Here is a 16,260-nt window from a genome sequence, read left to right as displayed (position 1 = left end):
TGAAATGAAACACTGCTTATTTTTGATAGAACATTTAATGGATGGTCTCATTACCAGATGGATTTGCAGGGTTGAACTGCCATACCTGGCACATGATCTTTAACAGTACTATGTTAATCTGGAATATGGTGTCCAGTGGGGTATCTCAGGGTTCTGTCCTGGGTCTAATGCTCAATATTTCCATAAATGACTTTGATAAAATGACAGAAGGGATGCTTATCAAATTTGAGGTAACACAAAAGCCAGAGGAGATTTCTAACCCTCAGAAGACAGGTTCAAGGTTCATAAGGAAACCGATAGACTTGAAGATAGGGCCCTAGCCAACGAAATGCAGTTCAATGCCAAGATATGTAGATAGTCCCTGGTTAATGAACCTAATTAGAACTTCTCTCACTGAGCAAAGCAGTTGTTAGGTGAAACAGCATGTGACTACACCACTTTGCAATGGTAGTTCTGGCAGTCCCAGCTGTGTTTGTTAGGCAAGAACCTCACACTTGTCTTGCCATGTGCGAACTGCAGGCGTCATCCTGCTGCCTCTTCCCCAGTTGGGTTCAGTGAGCTCCGTTCTACAGATGAGTCTCTGCTGCCCTACCAAACTCACCTCTCCTTCAACTCCCCACATCTCTCTGCCATCTCTGGCTTTTGACCATCCTGCACCCTGCTGCTACCTATCCTTACCTCCCTCGGCTGACCTTCACTGTCTTCTTCCTCCCTCTGCTGATGTGGCAGGCTCGGCAAAGACAGCTGCTGGCTCTTTTGTGACACCTCGCGGGGGCAGCAGAGTGGAGGGCACCCAAAAGGGCAGAGATGAGGGAGGTGGTGGATGGAAGGAGTCAAAGCATACATTGCAATCATAAGTGCAGCTGGGCTGCCGAGAGGCTGAATTTTGATCACGTAACTCCAGAAATGCTGTACTGGTCTTAATTTCGAGGACTAGTTGTAGCTACCATTTGTTTGGCACAATGATAACTTCAAATGGTCACTGAACGCATGGTTAAGTGAGGGCTATCTGTGTAGGGTTCTAGACTTAGGAAAAACACATGCATAGGTACAAAATAGCTGGTACCTGGTTCAGCAGTAGTACCTGTGAGAAGGGTCTCAGAGTCCTGGTAGACAGCAGGTTAAACAAGAGCCAACAGCAGTGTGTTTAGCTGCTGAAAGTGCTAATACACATTTGGGCTTCATCCTCAGAGGTACAGTGTCAAAATCACTGGACATAAGTACTCTACTCGATGCTGCATTGGTGAGACCACACCTGAAATACTGCACTGAATTCTATCATAATCCAAGAAGGATACTGAGAAACTGAAATGGTGCAGAGAAAAGCAACCGAGATAATGGTCTTGGAAACTAAATCCAGTGAAGAATGTTTACAGGAACTGGGTATGTTCAACCTAAAGAAGAAAAGACTAAAGGGAGACATGATACCAGTCTTATACAATATTGTCTCAGGGAAGACAGTGTGGGTTTATTCTCTGGAGCTCCCATGGCTAGCACAAAAACCAATGAATGGAAGATTTCAGAGGGAGAGCTGAACTCAAAATAAGGAAGAATTTCCTGACTTGAGAGCCCTTAAGCAGTGGGACAGATTACTTTAACATTTTTCATGGGAATTCACATTCACCAGTCATACACACTGATAATTAAAACTGAAATGTTTTGTAGGAGTTGTGAAATCTTCTGAACTGAAAACCAAACATTGGTGATTTTTTCCTCCAAATTTAGGACAAAATGGAGCATTTCAATCCGTAGTGTTTTGAGCATTCTGTGATAAATAATGGAACTCAAAACAAGGTTTAGCTTTTCAATTGAGGGTCACAAGCGTGAGATGGTACTATAACCTCAAGAAGGAAAAATGACCAAGGGGAATTTTAAATTGCTCATTGCAATAGAAAGAAAGAACAGGTAAGTGAAGGGTTGAATGCTCGTTGGAGTTTCATTTACACTGCAAACACAACAGGCTCTGGTTCAAACTGTTATGCCATCAAGACATAGTCAGACAAAAGGATAGGTTTCCAGTTTTCATTAGTTTTCATTATCAGCCTAAACAATATTTTGCCAAGTATCAAGTAACTCATGTTAAACCTGAAACATATTCTGTTAAAAAGAAAAGAGGAGCGTAAGTTAATAACATGTTTCCATTTTATTATAAAATTATAAAGCAGGACTCTGTGCTAGTGAGACCTGTTGAAACACAGTTTTCTCATAGTCAAAATTAACTTTCCCACTGTTCAGACAAGCATACATTGCTATATTAATTTTTCTGGCAGAACAACAGAAATTCTCCACAGCTTAGTGCAGCAGCAGCAGTCTGTTACTCACAAAGCAGCATCACTATGGAGAAGGTTTCACTTCACCAAAATTCAAATCACAGTCATGGAAAAATATCAAATTTTGAATCAAAATAGGGTGGCAATGGGAACTTCATTACACAAGTGATACCAAGAAAGAAAGAAACACGCTACTTGTTTTACCCAGTATTGGAACACTATTGCCATCCCAACTCTTTTTTTTTTCATGAGTGGGGAAGATCAGAGTAGCCCAAAGCTTTGGGAAGAGCAGCCATGTCTAACTTGTCAAGTCACCACCCCAGTTCACATTGAATTTTACAACAAGTAGACTTGGGTATTTTCCTTCTTCAGTTTCCTACCTCTTCTTCCCCAACTATTACCCGTACCAGCAATTTTCTTTTATGCATGATCAACAACTGATGTTCACAATGTTCACTGACTATATATGCTCCTTTATTCATTTACATGCCCCTTGTTGGAATGTAAAATGAAAAAAGTCCTTCCTAAGAGGGAAAATGAAATTTAAGAGCAAAACAGCAATTCTAACATTAACTGAAGTTTTAACATTTCCTATATGAAAAAAAAAATCCTTCTATCATCCACCACCCCCAAGAAATGGGTTACAAATTGTTCCCAACATTGGCTTTATATAGAGCCAATCCATGTTCTTTAGAAATGCACCAAAGCCCCCCCCCCCCAAAAAAAAGCTGTTTTACTATCCACAATTAGATAATAGTTGCACAGGATACAGATATACATGTAGGGATTATATCTTGCAAATTGTTATCAAAAGCATTTACCAAAAATCAGATGGAACGGGGGTTAACAAGGACCAGGGCTAATGTGCCAGGCATTTGGGATATTGCCATGTCCAATAGTGCAATTTTGAGGCTAGGTCTTTGGAAATCATAACAAAGGGTAAGGTAATATATGCTGCATGTGCAAACTGATTTCTAAAAAAACCAGACTCTTTTGAATGCCTGTGGAATTCAATGGGAGAAGGAGAGGAGAGATTTGTGATGCAACCTTTACACAATAAAACCTATCTACCCATCGATGCAACCTATAAACAAACTGCCTAAGTTCCTCTTATTTTACACAATCTCAGAACTTAAGGCAGGGATAGTGCACTTCCTATGTTCTGAAATACAGTTCCCTTGCTGCTATGGCTAAAAGAATTGCAGTACAAAACATCTGGAGGAATCAGATTGTGTACTGTTGGATTAAGGCAAATTAAGGCATCTTCAACTTGCAAGGCATTTAGCAATTTGGGAAACAGCCAGAATTTGATAAAGCACTTTGGCGGAGTGGGAATTAAGACACAATAGTGAAGGAAGCAGCTGATATGAAAGTGTCACATTTCTTAAGGCTTTCATACAACACAGAGAGAAAAACTGTCTTTCTGAAATGCCCTTGGAAGAAGATAGTATGTAAACAACTAAATGGTTCCCCTGGATTTCTTCCAAACCATTTTTTTTAGAATTACTGATTACCTTTTTCCATGGTTCTTCCTAAAACAGTCCTCTCCATCAGTTGTAAAAGTAGGATTCAGTCCAAGATTCATGGGAATTCATGAACTGCAGTCTGATAGCTAAACACATTTGCGTAGTCGCCCAAAAAATGGTTTCAGAAGAACATGGCAAAAGGGCCTCTATCTTCAACAGCCTCCCCTTTGCTAATGAAAAGACCCATTCTGACCTCGTGTATCTTCACTTCAGTGTTTCACTGAGTGACTAAAGAACAGAAGATTTTTTTTTACAATAGAAGCAAATGAAATGCCAATACTTGGCATTTAAAGGCAAAATACATACTTCAAAAAAATCAAGTCGTTGAACTTCTACAGAAAGCAATCTGGACATCTGTTCATCTTGGTATGAAATACTATATCTGAAAGGCAACAAATGCTAACGAAAGAATGAAATGAAGAGGAACCTTTGCCAAGGATAGGCCCTAGTGTAGTTTATGATCTGACAATGGCCTTTAAAAACACAACTGGTTCCTCCTTATTGTCCCAAATGCTAACTCCATAAGCAAAATCCAGAACAAATGTAGGGGTTTTCCCCAATGATAATACAAAACAAATCAATTATAATGCAACTTAATTTTCTTAAAGGCCATCGCATTTTGATCATGACAAAATTATAAACAAACAAAAACACAAAGTATCCCTGAGATACTCATTCACTACAAATCTGGAAAAACTTCATCTTCATCATTGTAAATCCTCTCCTCGCCTACAGCCCTGTTCATCTGTAGATATATCACCATGGCCACTGTGGTAGGACACAGATTTACTCTGTACAAGAATCCAAGGCAATAGAAGAGACAACTTTCAGCCTGACCCGCAAGGCTAGCTAAAATTTTTTTAAAAAAAAATATGTATCCAAAAAAAAAAAAGGAATATATACTCTCCCCTTCAAGGATTTAGTCAAAGAGAAAGGAGAATTGAGAGAAGCAAATCTCTCTTCCTCTTTAGATCACCTTGTTTATTTACTCCAGAGGGGAAGAGCCTCAATGTCTTGGAAACATCAAGAGTTTCTTTATGCCCTGTCAAAAGCAGACAAAGAAAGAAAAGGCATGTTGCTTTCTAGATCTACTGAGGATGTCCAGCTCTCCAGGCACTGTGGTATAATGCACAGTATTAGTCGGGATATGCAGCCAATCACAGCTCAAGTCTTCGCAGCCCTCCATCCTTCATTTCACCTATCATCTGTGGGCTTCTTAAGAATGGGGACTAGGTTGCTGGGACTGGTGCTCTCTGTCACAGTGGAAGAATATTAGTCCTGTTTCCTGTGCTCTTAAGTCCTGAAAACGTGGACAGCTCTTATCACATATTGCCGGCAGATGGGACACTCATTCATACGTTTCCCACACTTTGTGCAAGTCACCATGTGGCCACACTCCAACAGGACACAGTCAATGATGGAGTCCATACAGATTTTGCAGAGATTTTCTTCAGAACCGGGGAGTGTCGCATTACCAGTTGGAGCTAGAACAAGAAGAAAAGAGTTTTTTTTAGCATGGGAGACAAAAATTCTGGCAGGAAGCAAAATAAATAAGGAGTGACTGGTTTTAATTCACTTAAAACATCAAAAATCAAGGTAATAAAGCGTACCCTGCTTGTGGTGCCATAGTGTGTCTCTACCTACTACTTTAGGAAAGATTGCATGCTACCAACTCAGAAGTTTCTGTCGGCTTTCTTTATTTTCCAGTTATCTTCTCCTGCTCCTCAGCATGTCTTTTCCCCTTAAGACCAAAGGTGGGTAAGGTAGGTAGGCATCTGTATGATAAATAGATACACAATGCCTCTCCTTTTCCATGTATTTCTCTTTTTTAAAAAACAAAAAAAAGCTGCCACACTTGTGACCTTCTCCACATTCTGCAACAGTTTCAAGACTATGGCACGGTTCTTGAATATAGGCCATATACCCAGGAAACTGGGAAGCATGTGGGCTGAGTATATAAGACATGCTTAACCATGTTTACTGTAGTGTAGATGAACTCATGTAGCATGGTAAGCTCCATTAGAGTTGATTTTGATAAAGTTCATAAAATCATGTACAATGGAAGTCTAATTCAAACCTCTGCATTCCTGACAGATGATCCTTCAGCCTCTCTTTGATAACCTCTAGCACAAGAGAACTCATTACTTCATCTGGCAATCTTTTCCATTGATCTACAGTTCATACAGTTGGATTTTTTGAAGCTTACTATGCTGTAGAAAACCAGCCTGTTAATCTATGGTTCAATGCACCATGTGAACTCAGAAAATGAATTAATTCAGTAGTGCTAAGTGCACCATGCATTTGTTTTCTCTCCTGCCTAAAATGCTATTATACTAATCCCTGTGCATTTGTCCTATAATTTTGAACTGCTCCATATGCAGAGAAAAAGTCGCATGTCTAAAGTAATTTCTGGAGCTTTCATGAAATACTTTGTCTATGGTTTTACATTCCCCTAACACAAAAGTACACAATATTAATGCACATAAAATGCATTTACATGATGACATTGTGTGTGTGTGTGTGTGTGTGTGTGTGTGTGTGTGTGTGTGTGTAGCAGCACAAACACTAAAGCATACATACATTTATTGGCTCAAATAAAGAAACCAAATTACATCGATTTGAGACTACCAATTTTCCTGAAAGACGGTAATTGTTCTTGTTTAAATAGTTGCAGCCATACAATGTTGAGAAGACAAAAAAGAACATGCTTACCAGTTTGATCATCAGTATCTGAAACTGAATAAGAAAAGAAAAAAAAGTGTGAGCTTGAGATGTTTGCCATAGAATGCAAGGTAAATTAATGGACCACCATCTTATTTTCCAACTATTATCCTACTTTCTAACTTTCCATTTTTTAAGGGATTGGATAAAAGATAAAACATGCATTACATGGGAGAAGGAGAACACAGTTTATTATTGCATTTGTGATGGTCAGAGAAAAAATAAACCATTACCATTCTGTTTGGTTAAGAGGCAACGGAGTAAAATATTGCAAGAGCCCTGGTTGCATTCATTCCAGAGCCTCAACCTGAACAATGAAATTAATTCTTTTTCTGATTTTCCACTATATTTAAATTATTAAGTGAAATACAAAAGCAGGAGTTTTATGCCATGAACACCTGTTGAAGGTTAATATTAACCAAGCTTATCAGATTTAAATCTAGCATACGTACAAAAGCATCTGCCAGATTACTTGACCTGGTTAAGCATGTTGTATAAACACAGTTATTGATCTGTTCTAGTGTCAATGCTCTCTCCATGTCAATGAACACAAATCAACCAAAGGAACTGCTTCCTCCATCTGCCCGCTGTAATTTTAAACTCCAAATAATCCCATGTAACTGTCATTAATATATACAAATTAAAAACAATGGAGGGAGGAATTTCATACCCAACTGCTGGAGGTCCTTCTCTTTGTAAAGGCGGGTCACCCTCTCCATTAGCTCCCATTTCTCACAACAGCCTTTGTAGTTAACAAAGTTGCGAGCCAGGATCTCTTTCAACTGCCTTACTGAGAGGGCATCAATATCTCTCACACTTGTTAGGTCAGAGAGGGATGCCCTCCGTCCCGTAACTAGGTTATCTTCTGAATCAGTGGACTGAAATAGAAGAAATGAAACATTCACAACAGGAAGGAAATCAAGCAACCAAGACCAAAGTTAAACACAACTTTCTGAATTAAAAAAATAATTAAAAGCTATAAGAGAAAAAAAATAAATAAAGCTACAACAGTAAGCCATAATAACGACTTCTTCATTGTGCTGAATAGCCACAAATGAGGGCTTGCCCCCATTTCCCACAAGGACCTCCAAGCTTGCATGTCCCAACAAAATCAGCAACTCCAATACAGGTAGTCCTCAACTTACAACAGTTCATTTAGTGACTGTTCAAAGTTACAATAGCACTGAAAAAAGTGACTTATGATCATTTTTCACACAATCATTGCAGCATCCCCATTGTCACATGATCAAAATTCAGATGCTTGGCAACTGACTCATATTTATGACGGTTGCAGTGTCCCAGGGTCATGTGATCCCCTTTTGCAACCTTCTGACAAGCAAAGTCAATGGGGAAGCCGGATTCACTTAACAACCATGTTACTAAATTAACAGCTACAATGATTCACATAACAACTGTGGCAAGAAAGGTCATAAAACTCACTTAACAAATGTTTGACTTAGCAACATAAATTTTGTGCCTTTAAGCAGGGGTTGGGGGGAGGGATGGACTGCAAGGATGGTTTGTTGTTCCCTCAGATGTTTTATGTATGGTGTAATATTGTTTCTTTTAACTTTGTGAAGTCCCACCCCCCCAAAGTCATTTTAGAGTTGAGTGGCCTAGAAATTGATAAATAAATCAATAACACAAAATCCCATGTTATTCTATCACATGGTAAAATTTTACTTGCTTTGAGGGTCAATACTGGCTAAAAAAGTACAATTTATACAAAGATCTGTGTCTGTAAATAGACATACATCTCACCTGACATTTTGAAATCAGAGCAACAGAGAATATGCCCCATTTTGGGGGTTCAGCAAATGGGGAGGAAGACTGCAGAATTAAGCTGCTTAGTTTTTTTTTTAAGCCACATAAAAGAATCTTATGGTCAGAGCAGATCTCACCTCCTCCAGCTCCATGCTGGCACTGATGTTGTTACCTAGTTTGGTAATGAAATGTTTGCAAGAAAGCAACCAAGCTCAGAGAGCACCAAGGACCCCACAGTTCAACCCTGAGGTACAAATATTCCCTTTTATCGGTCTTCCAACTCCAAATCCATTACAGAATTGCACGTCTTTTCATTTCAAAGCATGTAGTTATTTCCATAGCATTCTCAGCACATAAAGGACTTCATCCGTTTCTGATACCACTGTTAGTACCAAATGTTGACTCAGACTGTATCAGCCATTGCAAGATACAGCCTTCCCCTTTTCAGCCTCTAATCCCTGAAAAGCAGGCAGTGACCTTCCCTTACCTGCGTCTCTTCCTCAGGCAGGTTTTGGACTGCATTCTCAACTTCTGCCATATCGTCCTGGCTCGGCAGCACGTGCCCATTTGCCTAAGAAGGAAAAGTGTAACTGAATTGTTCAGAAAGTTTGGGGAGGGGGCTGGGGAGAGGCTTTCCTTCAGCTGGCCTTTACTTGCTCACTCAAGGGATCATCAAGAGCCCAAGAAAATGTGCAGCCAATGGCGAGAAGCCAGACCATCATCAATACTTCAAAATTGGACGAGGAATTTTGCTTTAGGTTGAGATCCTCACCTTGCTGTTGGCTAAGCCCTGTTAGGACTGCCTTGGCTCACGTAGGAAAGCCCTTGGGTGGTATCTCCAAGGAAGCAGAGCCAGGACAGTCATGATGGAGCTATAGGGAGCTAGCAAGAGACGTGCTATGAAGGCTGGCTCTGCTCTGCTGCCTTCCATTGTGACACAACGTGACATCATGGAGAATGCAAGGCATTTTTATGACACAATACCAAAGCCCCACATATGCCCTCTCTCTGGAAGGTGGCCATGCATTTTCCACACCAAGATCTGAAAAGAATGAAGACTTATCTATTTAGGATTCCATAACTGAAAGCATCCAGCCACGAGTGTGTTCGAGCCACAAAAAAGCTGCCATGAAGTCAAGCAAGGTTAGAACAGAAGAAACTCGTATTAACAAAAATTGGGAGGATGGGAAGAGTTGCAGAATGTGAGAAACTTTGTCATCATCTGGGCAAATGGAGGAGGACGTTTTTAATCATAAAGGCTGTAATTGCCTTCCTGCATTTGGCATAGGAAGATTAACTTTTATGTAATCTACTTTCTGGAAAAGTAAAAGGGAAGTTAAAGGACTTCTGTAGGGAAGCTCCAAGTTCAATGCAAGCCTCTCCCCTTCTATTGGCAATGGGTCTTCATAATAACAAACCCATAAAAACTGGACAGATATTTTATGGGGCGGGGGAAAAGTAATTTTGTGCAAATGATACAAACACAAATATATCCGTCAAGACTAAACACTGGGCAGAAACATAATTTCTTCATAAGCTTCTAAAACCCCAGGATGGGGGATGATTTTGCATTATTTTCTCTTAGAAGTGTAAACAATCTTAGGAAGTATAATCAAGAACAGGATGGAGTGGGGGAGACAGAATCCACCCAATACCGAAGTGCTAGGCTTCCCATATTCCTGCTATTACTAATTATTTTAAAATGAAAAGTAGGCACAACAGACCCTTTCCCAGCCTCTCAGCTCTAAGAACAGGAGGGAGGTAGTGGCTAAGCCAACTGGGATCAGAGAAACTTGGCTAAATTGAAGACCCTGACCCAACCTATTTTAAGAGCATTTCAAAATTTAAAAAAACTAACGTATTCCAGGGTTATAGCAAATGTCTCTTATAAATTACTCTTCTTTTAAATCAGTGTTTCTCAACCTTGACAATTTTAAGGCATGTGGACTTCAACTCCCAGAATTCCACAGCCAGCATTGCTGGCTGTGGAATTCTGGGAGTTGAAGTCCACATGCCTTAAAATTGTCAAGGTTGAGAAACACTGTTTTAAATGAAGATGGCAGGAGGCTGAACTTGGGGGTTCTGCACACAAAGTACACATTCCACTATCTATTTTCCTCTCCCACTATATTATATAAGCCCTTTTTTTAAACTCCATATTCAAGCAACATCTTCACATCGGACAACAGCAGCCAACGGGACCTTGTGCCAAGGCATCTAAATAAGTATCCTGGTACCTGGACCAGGGTAGCAGAAGCATCCGTACCTGTGGAGGCTCCTCAGTCTGCAAGGCAGGGTTGGTGGAAATTTGCTCAGGAGAATAATCCAGTGAAACTGGCACAGTTGTACACTCCTCCTGGGCAACAGACACTGGTGCTGGGGGAGGAACCCGGGGCCCCCTCTCCCTTTGTGGATCCAAGGGCTGCTGACTGATGATCAAGTACACCAACTCATCTTTTTCACGGCACATCTCCGTGGAGATCTCCCGGAGTTCCAGATAATCTCGCAAGTCCTTCACTTTCATTTTGATAAGTTCTTCCCGCTGAAAAGCTGTAGCTCGGAATCGCTCACAGAGGTGGCAGAGGCAGGGACCACTCTCAGGCTGGTGTGAACAGGAAGGGCAGAAGTTCTTTTTGCAGTCCAGGCAGACACGCTGCTCAGAAGGGGGAAAAGGAGAAAGAACATCAGGGGGACTTTTGAGCAGAGAAACCATAGTACAGAATACTTGTTTGCATTCTCTCATGACACTGTCCATGTGAACATCGAGGGCATGTGACCTGTGAATCGTCAGAAACATGCAGGCAGGCTAACCATCTTCCCATCAATCCCCGGAGAAAAACATCAGATTCCCACATTCTGGTTTGGCATGATTTAACTCATGAGAAGCCAGTTTCACAGCACCACCTTCTGTGAAGCAAGAAAGGTGCGGGGAGGCCTGCTCAATTTTCCAGTCTAGCTACTGTTAGTCGATAAACATCAGCTATTGCTGCTATCTGAAAATATATCCTTATGGAATATTTAGCACCTCAGAACCGAACGCCAATATTAGATCCAACTGCATAAATGCACAGCTAAATCAAAAGTGGAATAAACTCTGCTCAAACCATAGCTCTCAAAACTCTATTGGTTACAGCTTGAAGGGCAAGCAGAAGAATGGAGAGAGAGAACATAAAGAAAAGGCAAAAGGAAGAGGCATGGGTCAGCACAGCAGGGCAATAGGCAGAAGACCAGTGATGAGGCAGAAACAGCAATGGAACACTTACACTGAAAAAACAAATTGGCAGGCTATTTACTGAGATATATTTATCACTATATATGGGTTGGAATTCAGTTAATGCGTGGGATTCCATTACTGATTTTTTTTACAACAGCAAACAAACTTGCCGCGTCCATAAAAGTGTCCACACTTGCCATGATGACCCTCTTCTCAAGGATACTTTGGGAGCTTGACAATATTACTTATCCTCTCTTATTTTTGTTATTTTATGTAATGTTATTTTTATTTAATTATTATAACTCATTAAATTTCTAATGCACATTCCTGCAGCAATTCTCTCCAGCTTCTCTTTCTGGTATCTTGTTGCCTGCCTTCCATCAAACTCCTTCCTCAGGTGTTTATTCTACTACTGGCCCATCCTCCACTTCAGAAGTCTCCGAATTCGGCAACTTTAAGATTTGTGGGCTTCAATTTCCAGAATTCCTCAGCCAGCCATGCTGGGAGTTGAAGTCCACAAGTCTTAAAGTTGCCAAGTGTGGAGACCCGTGCTCTACCTCACATAATGTACAGGGCACATGGCTATTATAACTTTCCACTCAGTGCCTAATGTAAACAGGTTCAAGGGTGATCATAATGACTATGCAAAAGTTTCATGCAGTCTAGAACTTTTCGTCAAATTTGAACACTTGCAAATTTTTCAACTGCCAAAGTGTGGGCTTTAGTTCTAGTGCAAAGCCGTGCCAGAGAGCTTCATGGGTATAGTCACCGTGTTCCTCCTGAAACAAAATGTAAATTTTGGTAGAAGCTCTGCATTAAGCACTTGATTCATCAGGAGCACAAAGCAATCAAAAAGTGTTGTTCCCCTAGATCAGTGGTTCTCAACCTGTGGGTCGGGACCCCATTTGGGGTCGATCGACCATTTCATGGGGGTCACCAAGTAAGGCTGTCCGCCATTTTTTTTGTCCGCCATTTTTTTCCCCTTTTCCGGCAGGTGCCTTACCTCCCTTGGGCTGGGCCAGCTGGTGGTCGGCCTGCTCCGTCTCTGCCGCTTGCCAGCTACGCCTCGGCCGGCGCAGGGGGCGGAACCACGCATGCGCTGCGCTCCCGGGCAGGGAAAGTCCTCGACTTATGACCGGTTGGGTAGTCCTCGACTTACGACCGGTTTAGTCCTCGACTTACGACCGGTTTAGTCCTCGACTTACGACCGGTTGGGGTCGCGGCATTAAAAAGGTTGAGAACCACTGCCCTAGATCATAGGTGGCAAACTCGCCACGTCACGTGACATGTCGCAACGTATCGTGATGGTTTTTGCATTGCTGGAGCTGGGGAGGTGGGGTGGGCGTGGTCTCCATATGATGCAACTGGCCCGTGGGCCGGCAGTTTGATATCCCTGCCCTAGATCCATAAAAGCATTTTCAATTAAAAAAAAAATCCCCACTGGGGACCCAAATGGGGAAAATACCACTGAAGGTGGCTACTAGATTGATAGCATACCCCACCTGCCATCTTTTTTTTTTCATCAAACTATGTTCTCATTGTTTTCTTTTTCATTGTTTATTCTATTGTTCCATTACTTTGCTACTGTTATGTTTACACTTCTTTTCATTTCTCCATTTTTACTGTTGTAAACTACCTAGAGTAGCCCCACAGTGAGATAGGCAGTAAATAAGTTTAACAAATAATAAACAAAAATCTTCCAAAATAAACATAGCCTGAAAAACTTAGTGTAATTATGTCATTCCCAGGACAGGAAAGTTCTGGTCACTTTGGGCCAAGTGTTTCCCAATTTAAGAACATGGGAAATTAACTAAAGGAAGTGTTGTTATCCCACTTGCTTCCCTGAGCAACCCATCAGGGTTCAGTGCTTTGATTAAAGAACTAGCAAGGCAACGCCTTTCTGCTTGAACCTCTTCTCATGCAAATGAGAAAATTGTGTTCCTTGTCAGTTCAAACAGGACTCAGGTCATGCATAATCTTTGCTCCAGAGGAGTCAAAACAAACTTAATCTCATTAAATTATGTTCACAGCCATACTAATCCCTATTATCATCCCTTCTGAATAAATTAGACCTGATAAATAAAGATAAATCCTGTCATCAGAGTGAACGATTTCCTTCTGGCATTTGCTATCATTATGTCCAAGACCTGCTATGTAGATGCATCAATACAAGTGGCAGATAAACAAAGGGGGAAACGCCTCCTCTAGAGAGTTGCAACACATCCGGACTTGTTTAAAAGGAGGAAGGAGTTATATTTCTCTCTCTTTTATTTTTTGCTTTCTGTCACATATGAAAACTTTTACAAAATTAAAATAGATCAACTGGAACCTGTTATGATTTCCTAAACCCCAAGATACAGAAAGTACACAGGCTTTGTTCATATATCCTCTCAACCCACCTTATGTTAAATTATAACTATGCCACAACTAATGACCAATGGCATAACTTTACACACTTTTACACTGAACTCACCTTAACTAATCCATAATTTAGAGCTAAAAGTAACGCTTTAAAACAGTATTTTTCAAACTTGGCAACTTTAAGATGTGTGGACTTTGACTCTATGTGCCATTTCAAAGCCCATTCTTCCACTCAAGGTATATGCCATGACAGTATTAATCCAATTTAACTATAGTATCCTATTGATAATACATGCGTATATGCCCCCAACCCCAGATCAGAGTCTTATGGGCTGAATTCCCAGAATTCTCCTGCCAACATAATGTTGCCAAGTTTGAAAAAAAAAACTGCTTTAAACCTATTCAAACTTAGAGTGTAAAGCAGGCACTCCCTAGAGTAAACATGTGGCTTCTGAATTAAATGCAGTGAAGATTTAAAACTTCTCTCCCAGGGAAGCGTTTGAAAATTAAAAGTTCATGTCAAGAATAAAAGATTCTCCCTTCTGTTAACCTTTGCAAACTGAAGCAAATTTTGAAAAACAAGCTGCTAAGAGAGGAAATTCCATTTCAGATCTTAGCTTTACACAATTAATATAAGGAAATAAGCAAGTCAGTTGCAAACTACAGTACACTTATAATTCAGTCTTGCTTACTGCAAGTTTAACTCCTCCTGAGTTGTTCCAGTCCCCATCTTTTTCAGTAGGTTCAAGCTTCTTCTGTTCATTAAAGCAGGCCAAATCTAAATTTAAGTTCATAGCACTTTTCGAGTTACTGACCACTTCAGGATATGAGTCATGCATAAAAAACTGACTGTTAATGTTAATGTCACTGACAAATATAACATGTGAACATAGAGTCAAACCTAAAATAGATCAACTTTTATGATTTCCTTGGACTTTATACAAGCAAACATAGATCTATTATTTGATCAATCTAGTTTAAAACCTTGATTAATTCACAATGAGTGCATCATTGGGAGATCTGGTCTTACAACTGTTAAGCATCCCCACAGTCACATGATCAAAATTTGGGTGCTTGACAACTGGCATGTATTTATGACAGTTGTAATATCCTAGGACGGGGTGTCAAACTGCCGGCCCACAGGCAGGATGTGTCATGCCGAAACCGCACCCACCCCAGCTCTGGCAATGGGGAAAAAGTTGCGATATGTCACGACACATCACGTGACATTGTGAGTTTAACACCCCTGTCCTAGGATCATGTGAGCAACATTTGAGACCTTCCCAGCTGCCTTGTGACAAGCAAAATCAATGGGAAAAGTCAGATTTGCTTAATGACTATGTGATTCACTTACAAATGCAGTAATCAGGTTAACAATCGTGACAAAAAGGTTGTAAAATTGGCCATAACTCACTTAACAACTGCCTTGCTTAGCAACAGAAATTGTGATCCCAGTTGTGGTCGTAAGTTAAGGACTACATGTAATCAGTCAAAGGATTCACAATTTTGCCCTGATCACATTTTGAGGAATAAGCTCTTACAATATATGAAGAAACAATTAACTCCTAGATTATTAGAAAAACCATTTTCTAATTACTCTATTGTAGACCATCAAAAGTACTAACTGGAAAAGCATCAGTTTTTATTTACATGGTGTCTTCTGGTGGCACAACAACAACAACAACAACAACAACAACAACAACAACAATAATAATAATAATAATAATAATAATAATAATAATAATAATAATAATAATAATAATAATAATAAAGTTGAAGGGGACTTTGGAGGTCACCTAGTCCAATCCCCTGCTCAGGCAGGAAACCCTATACCATTTCAGACAAATGGCTGTCCAGTCTCTTCTTAAAAACTTCCAGTGTTGGAGCATTCACTGCTTCTGGAGACAGGTTGTTCCACTGGTTAATTGTTCTAACTGTCAGGAAGTTTCTCCTTAGTTCTAGGTTGCTTCTCTCCTTGATAAGTTTCCATCCATTGCTTCTTGTCCTGCCCTCAGGTGCCTTGGAAAATAGCTTGACTCCCTCTTCTTTGTGGCAGTCTGAGATATTGGAATACTGCTATCATGTCCCCCCTCGTCCTTCTCTTCATTAAACTAGACATACCCAATTCCAGCAGCCGTTCCTTATATGCTTTAGCTTCCAGTCCCCTAATCATCTTTGTTGCTCTTCTCTGCATTCTTTCCAGCATCTCAACATCTTTTTTACATCGTGGTGACCAAAACTGGATGCAGTATTCCAAGTGTGGCCTTACCAAGGCATTGTAAAGTGGTATTAATACTTCACGTGATCTTGATTCTATCCCTCTGTTAATGCAGCCTAGCACTGTGTTGGCCTTTTTGGCAGCTGCAGCACACTGCTGGCTCATATTTAAGTGATTGTCCACTAG

At 40.5% G+C, this 16,260-nt stretch overlaps 1 protein-coding gene across 1 annotated transcript in view; it reads right to left on the bottom strand.

Moving 5' to 3' along the window:
• Nucleotides 1-4,859: 4,859 nt before the first annotated feature.
• Nucleotides 4,860-16,260, bottom strand: part of RFFL (ring finger and FYVE like domain containing E3 ubiquitin protein ligase) — a 14,851-nt gene continuing 3,450 nt past the window's right edge. Inside the window, exons 2-6 of the mRNA XM_015817611.2 lie at nt 10,548-10,934; nt 8,769-8,852; nt 7,188-7,395; nt 6,509-6,532; nt 4,860-5,280 (exon numbers count right to left, since the gene is read on the bottom strand). Of these exons, the coding sequence (XP_015673097.1) occupies nt 5,090-5,280; nt 6,509-6,532; nt 7,188-7,395; nt 8,769-8,852; nt 10,548-10,934 (894 nt within the window). The 3' untranslated portion in view covers nt 4,860-5,089. The remainder of the gene's footprint in view (nt 5,281-6,508; nt 6,533-7,187; nt 7,396-8,768; nt 8,853-10,547; nt 10,935-16,260) is intronic.

The sequence above is a fragment of the Protobothrops mucrosquamatus genome, unplaced genomic scaffold (genome assembly GCF_001527695.2).
Source record: "Protobothrops mucrosquamatus isolate PMUCROS unplaced genomic scaffold, P.Mucros_1.0 scaffold607, whole genome shotgun sequence".
NCBI lineage: Eukaryota > Metazoa > Chordata > Lepidosauria > Squamata > Viperidae > Protobothrops > Protobothrops mucrosquamatus.
The sequence above is the reverse complement of the archived record's forward strand: the minus strand, read 5'-3'. Positions and strand labels throughout refer to the sequence as shown.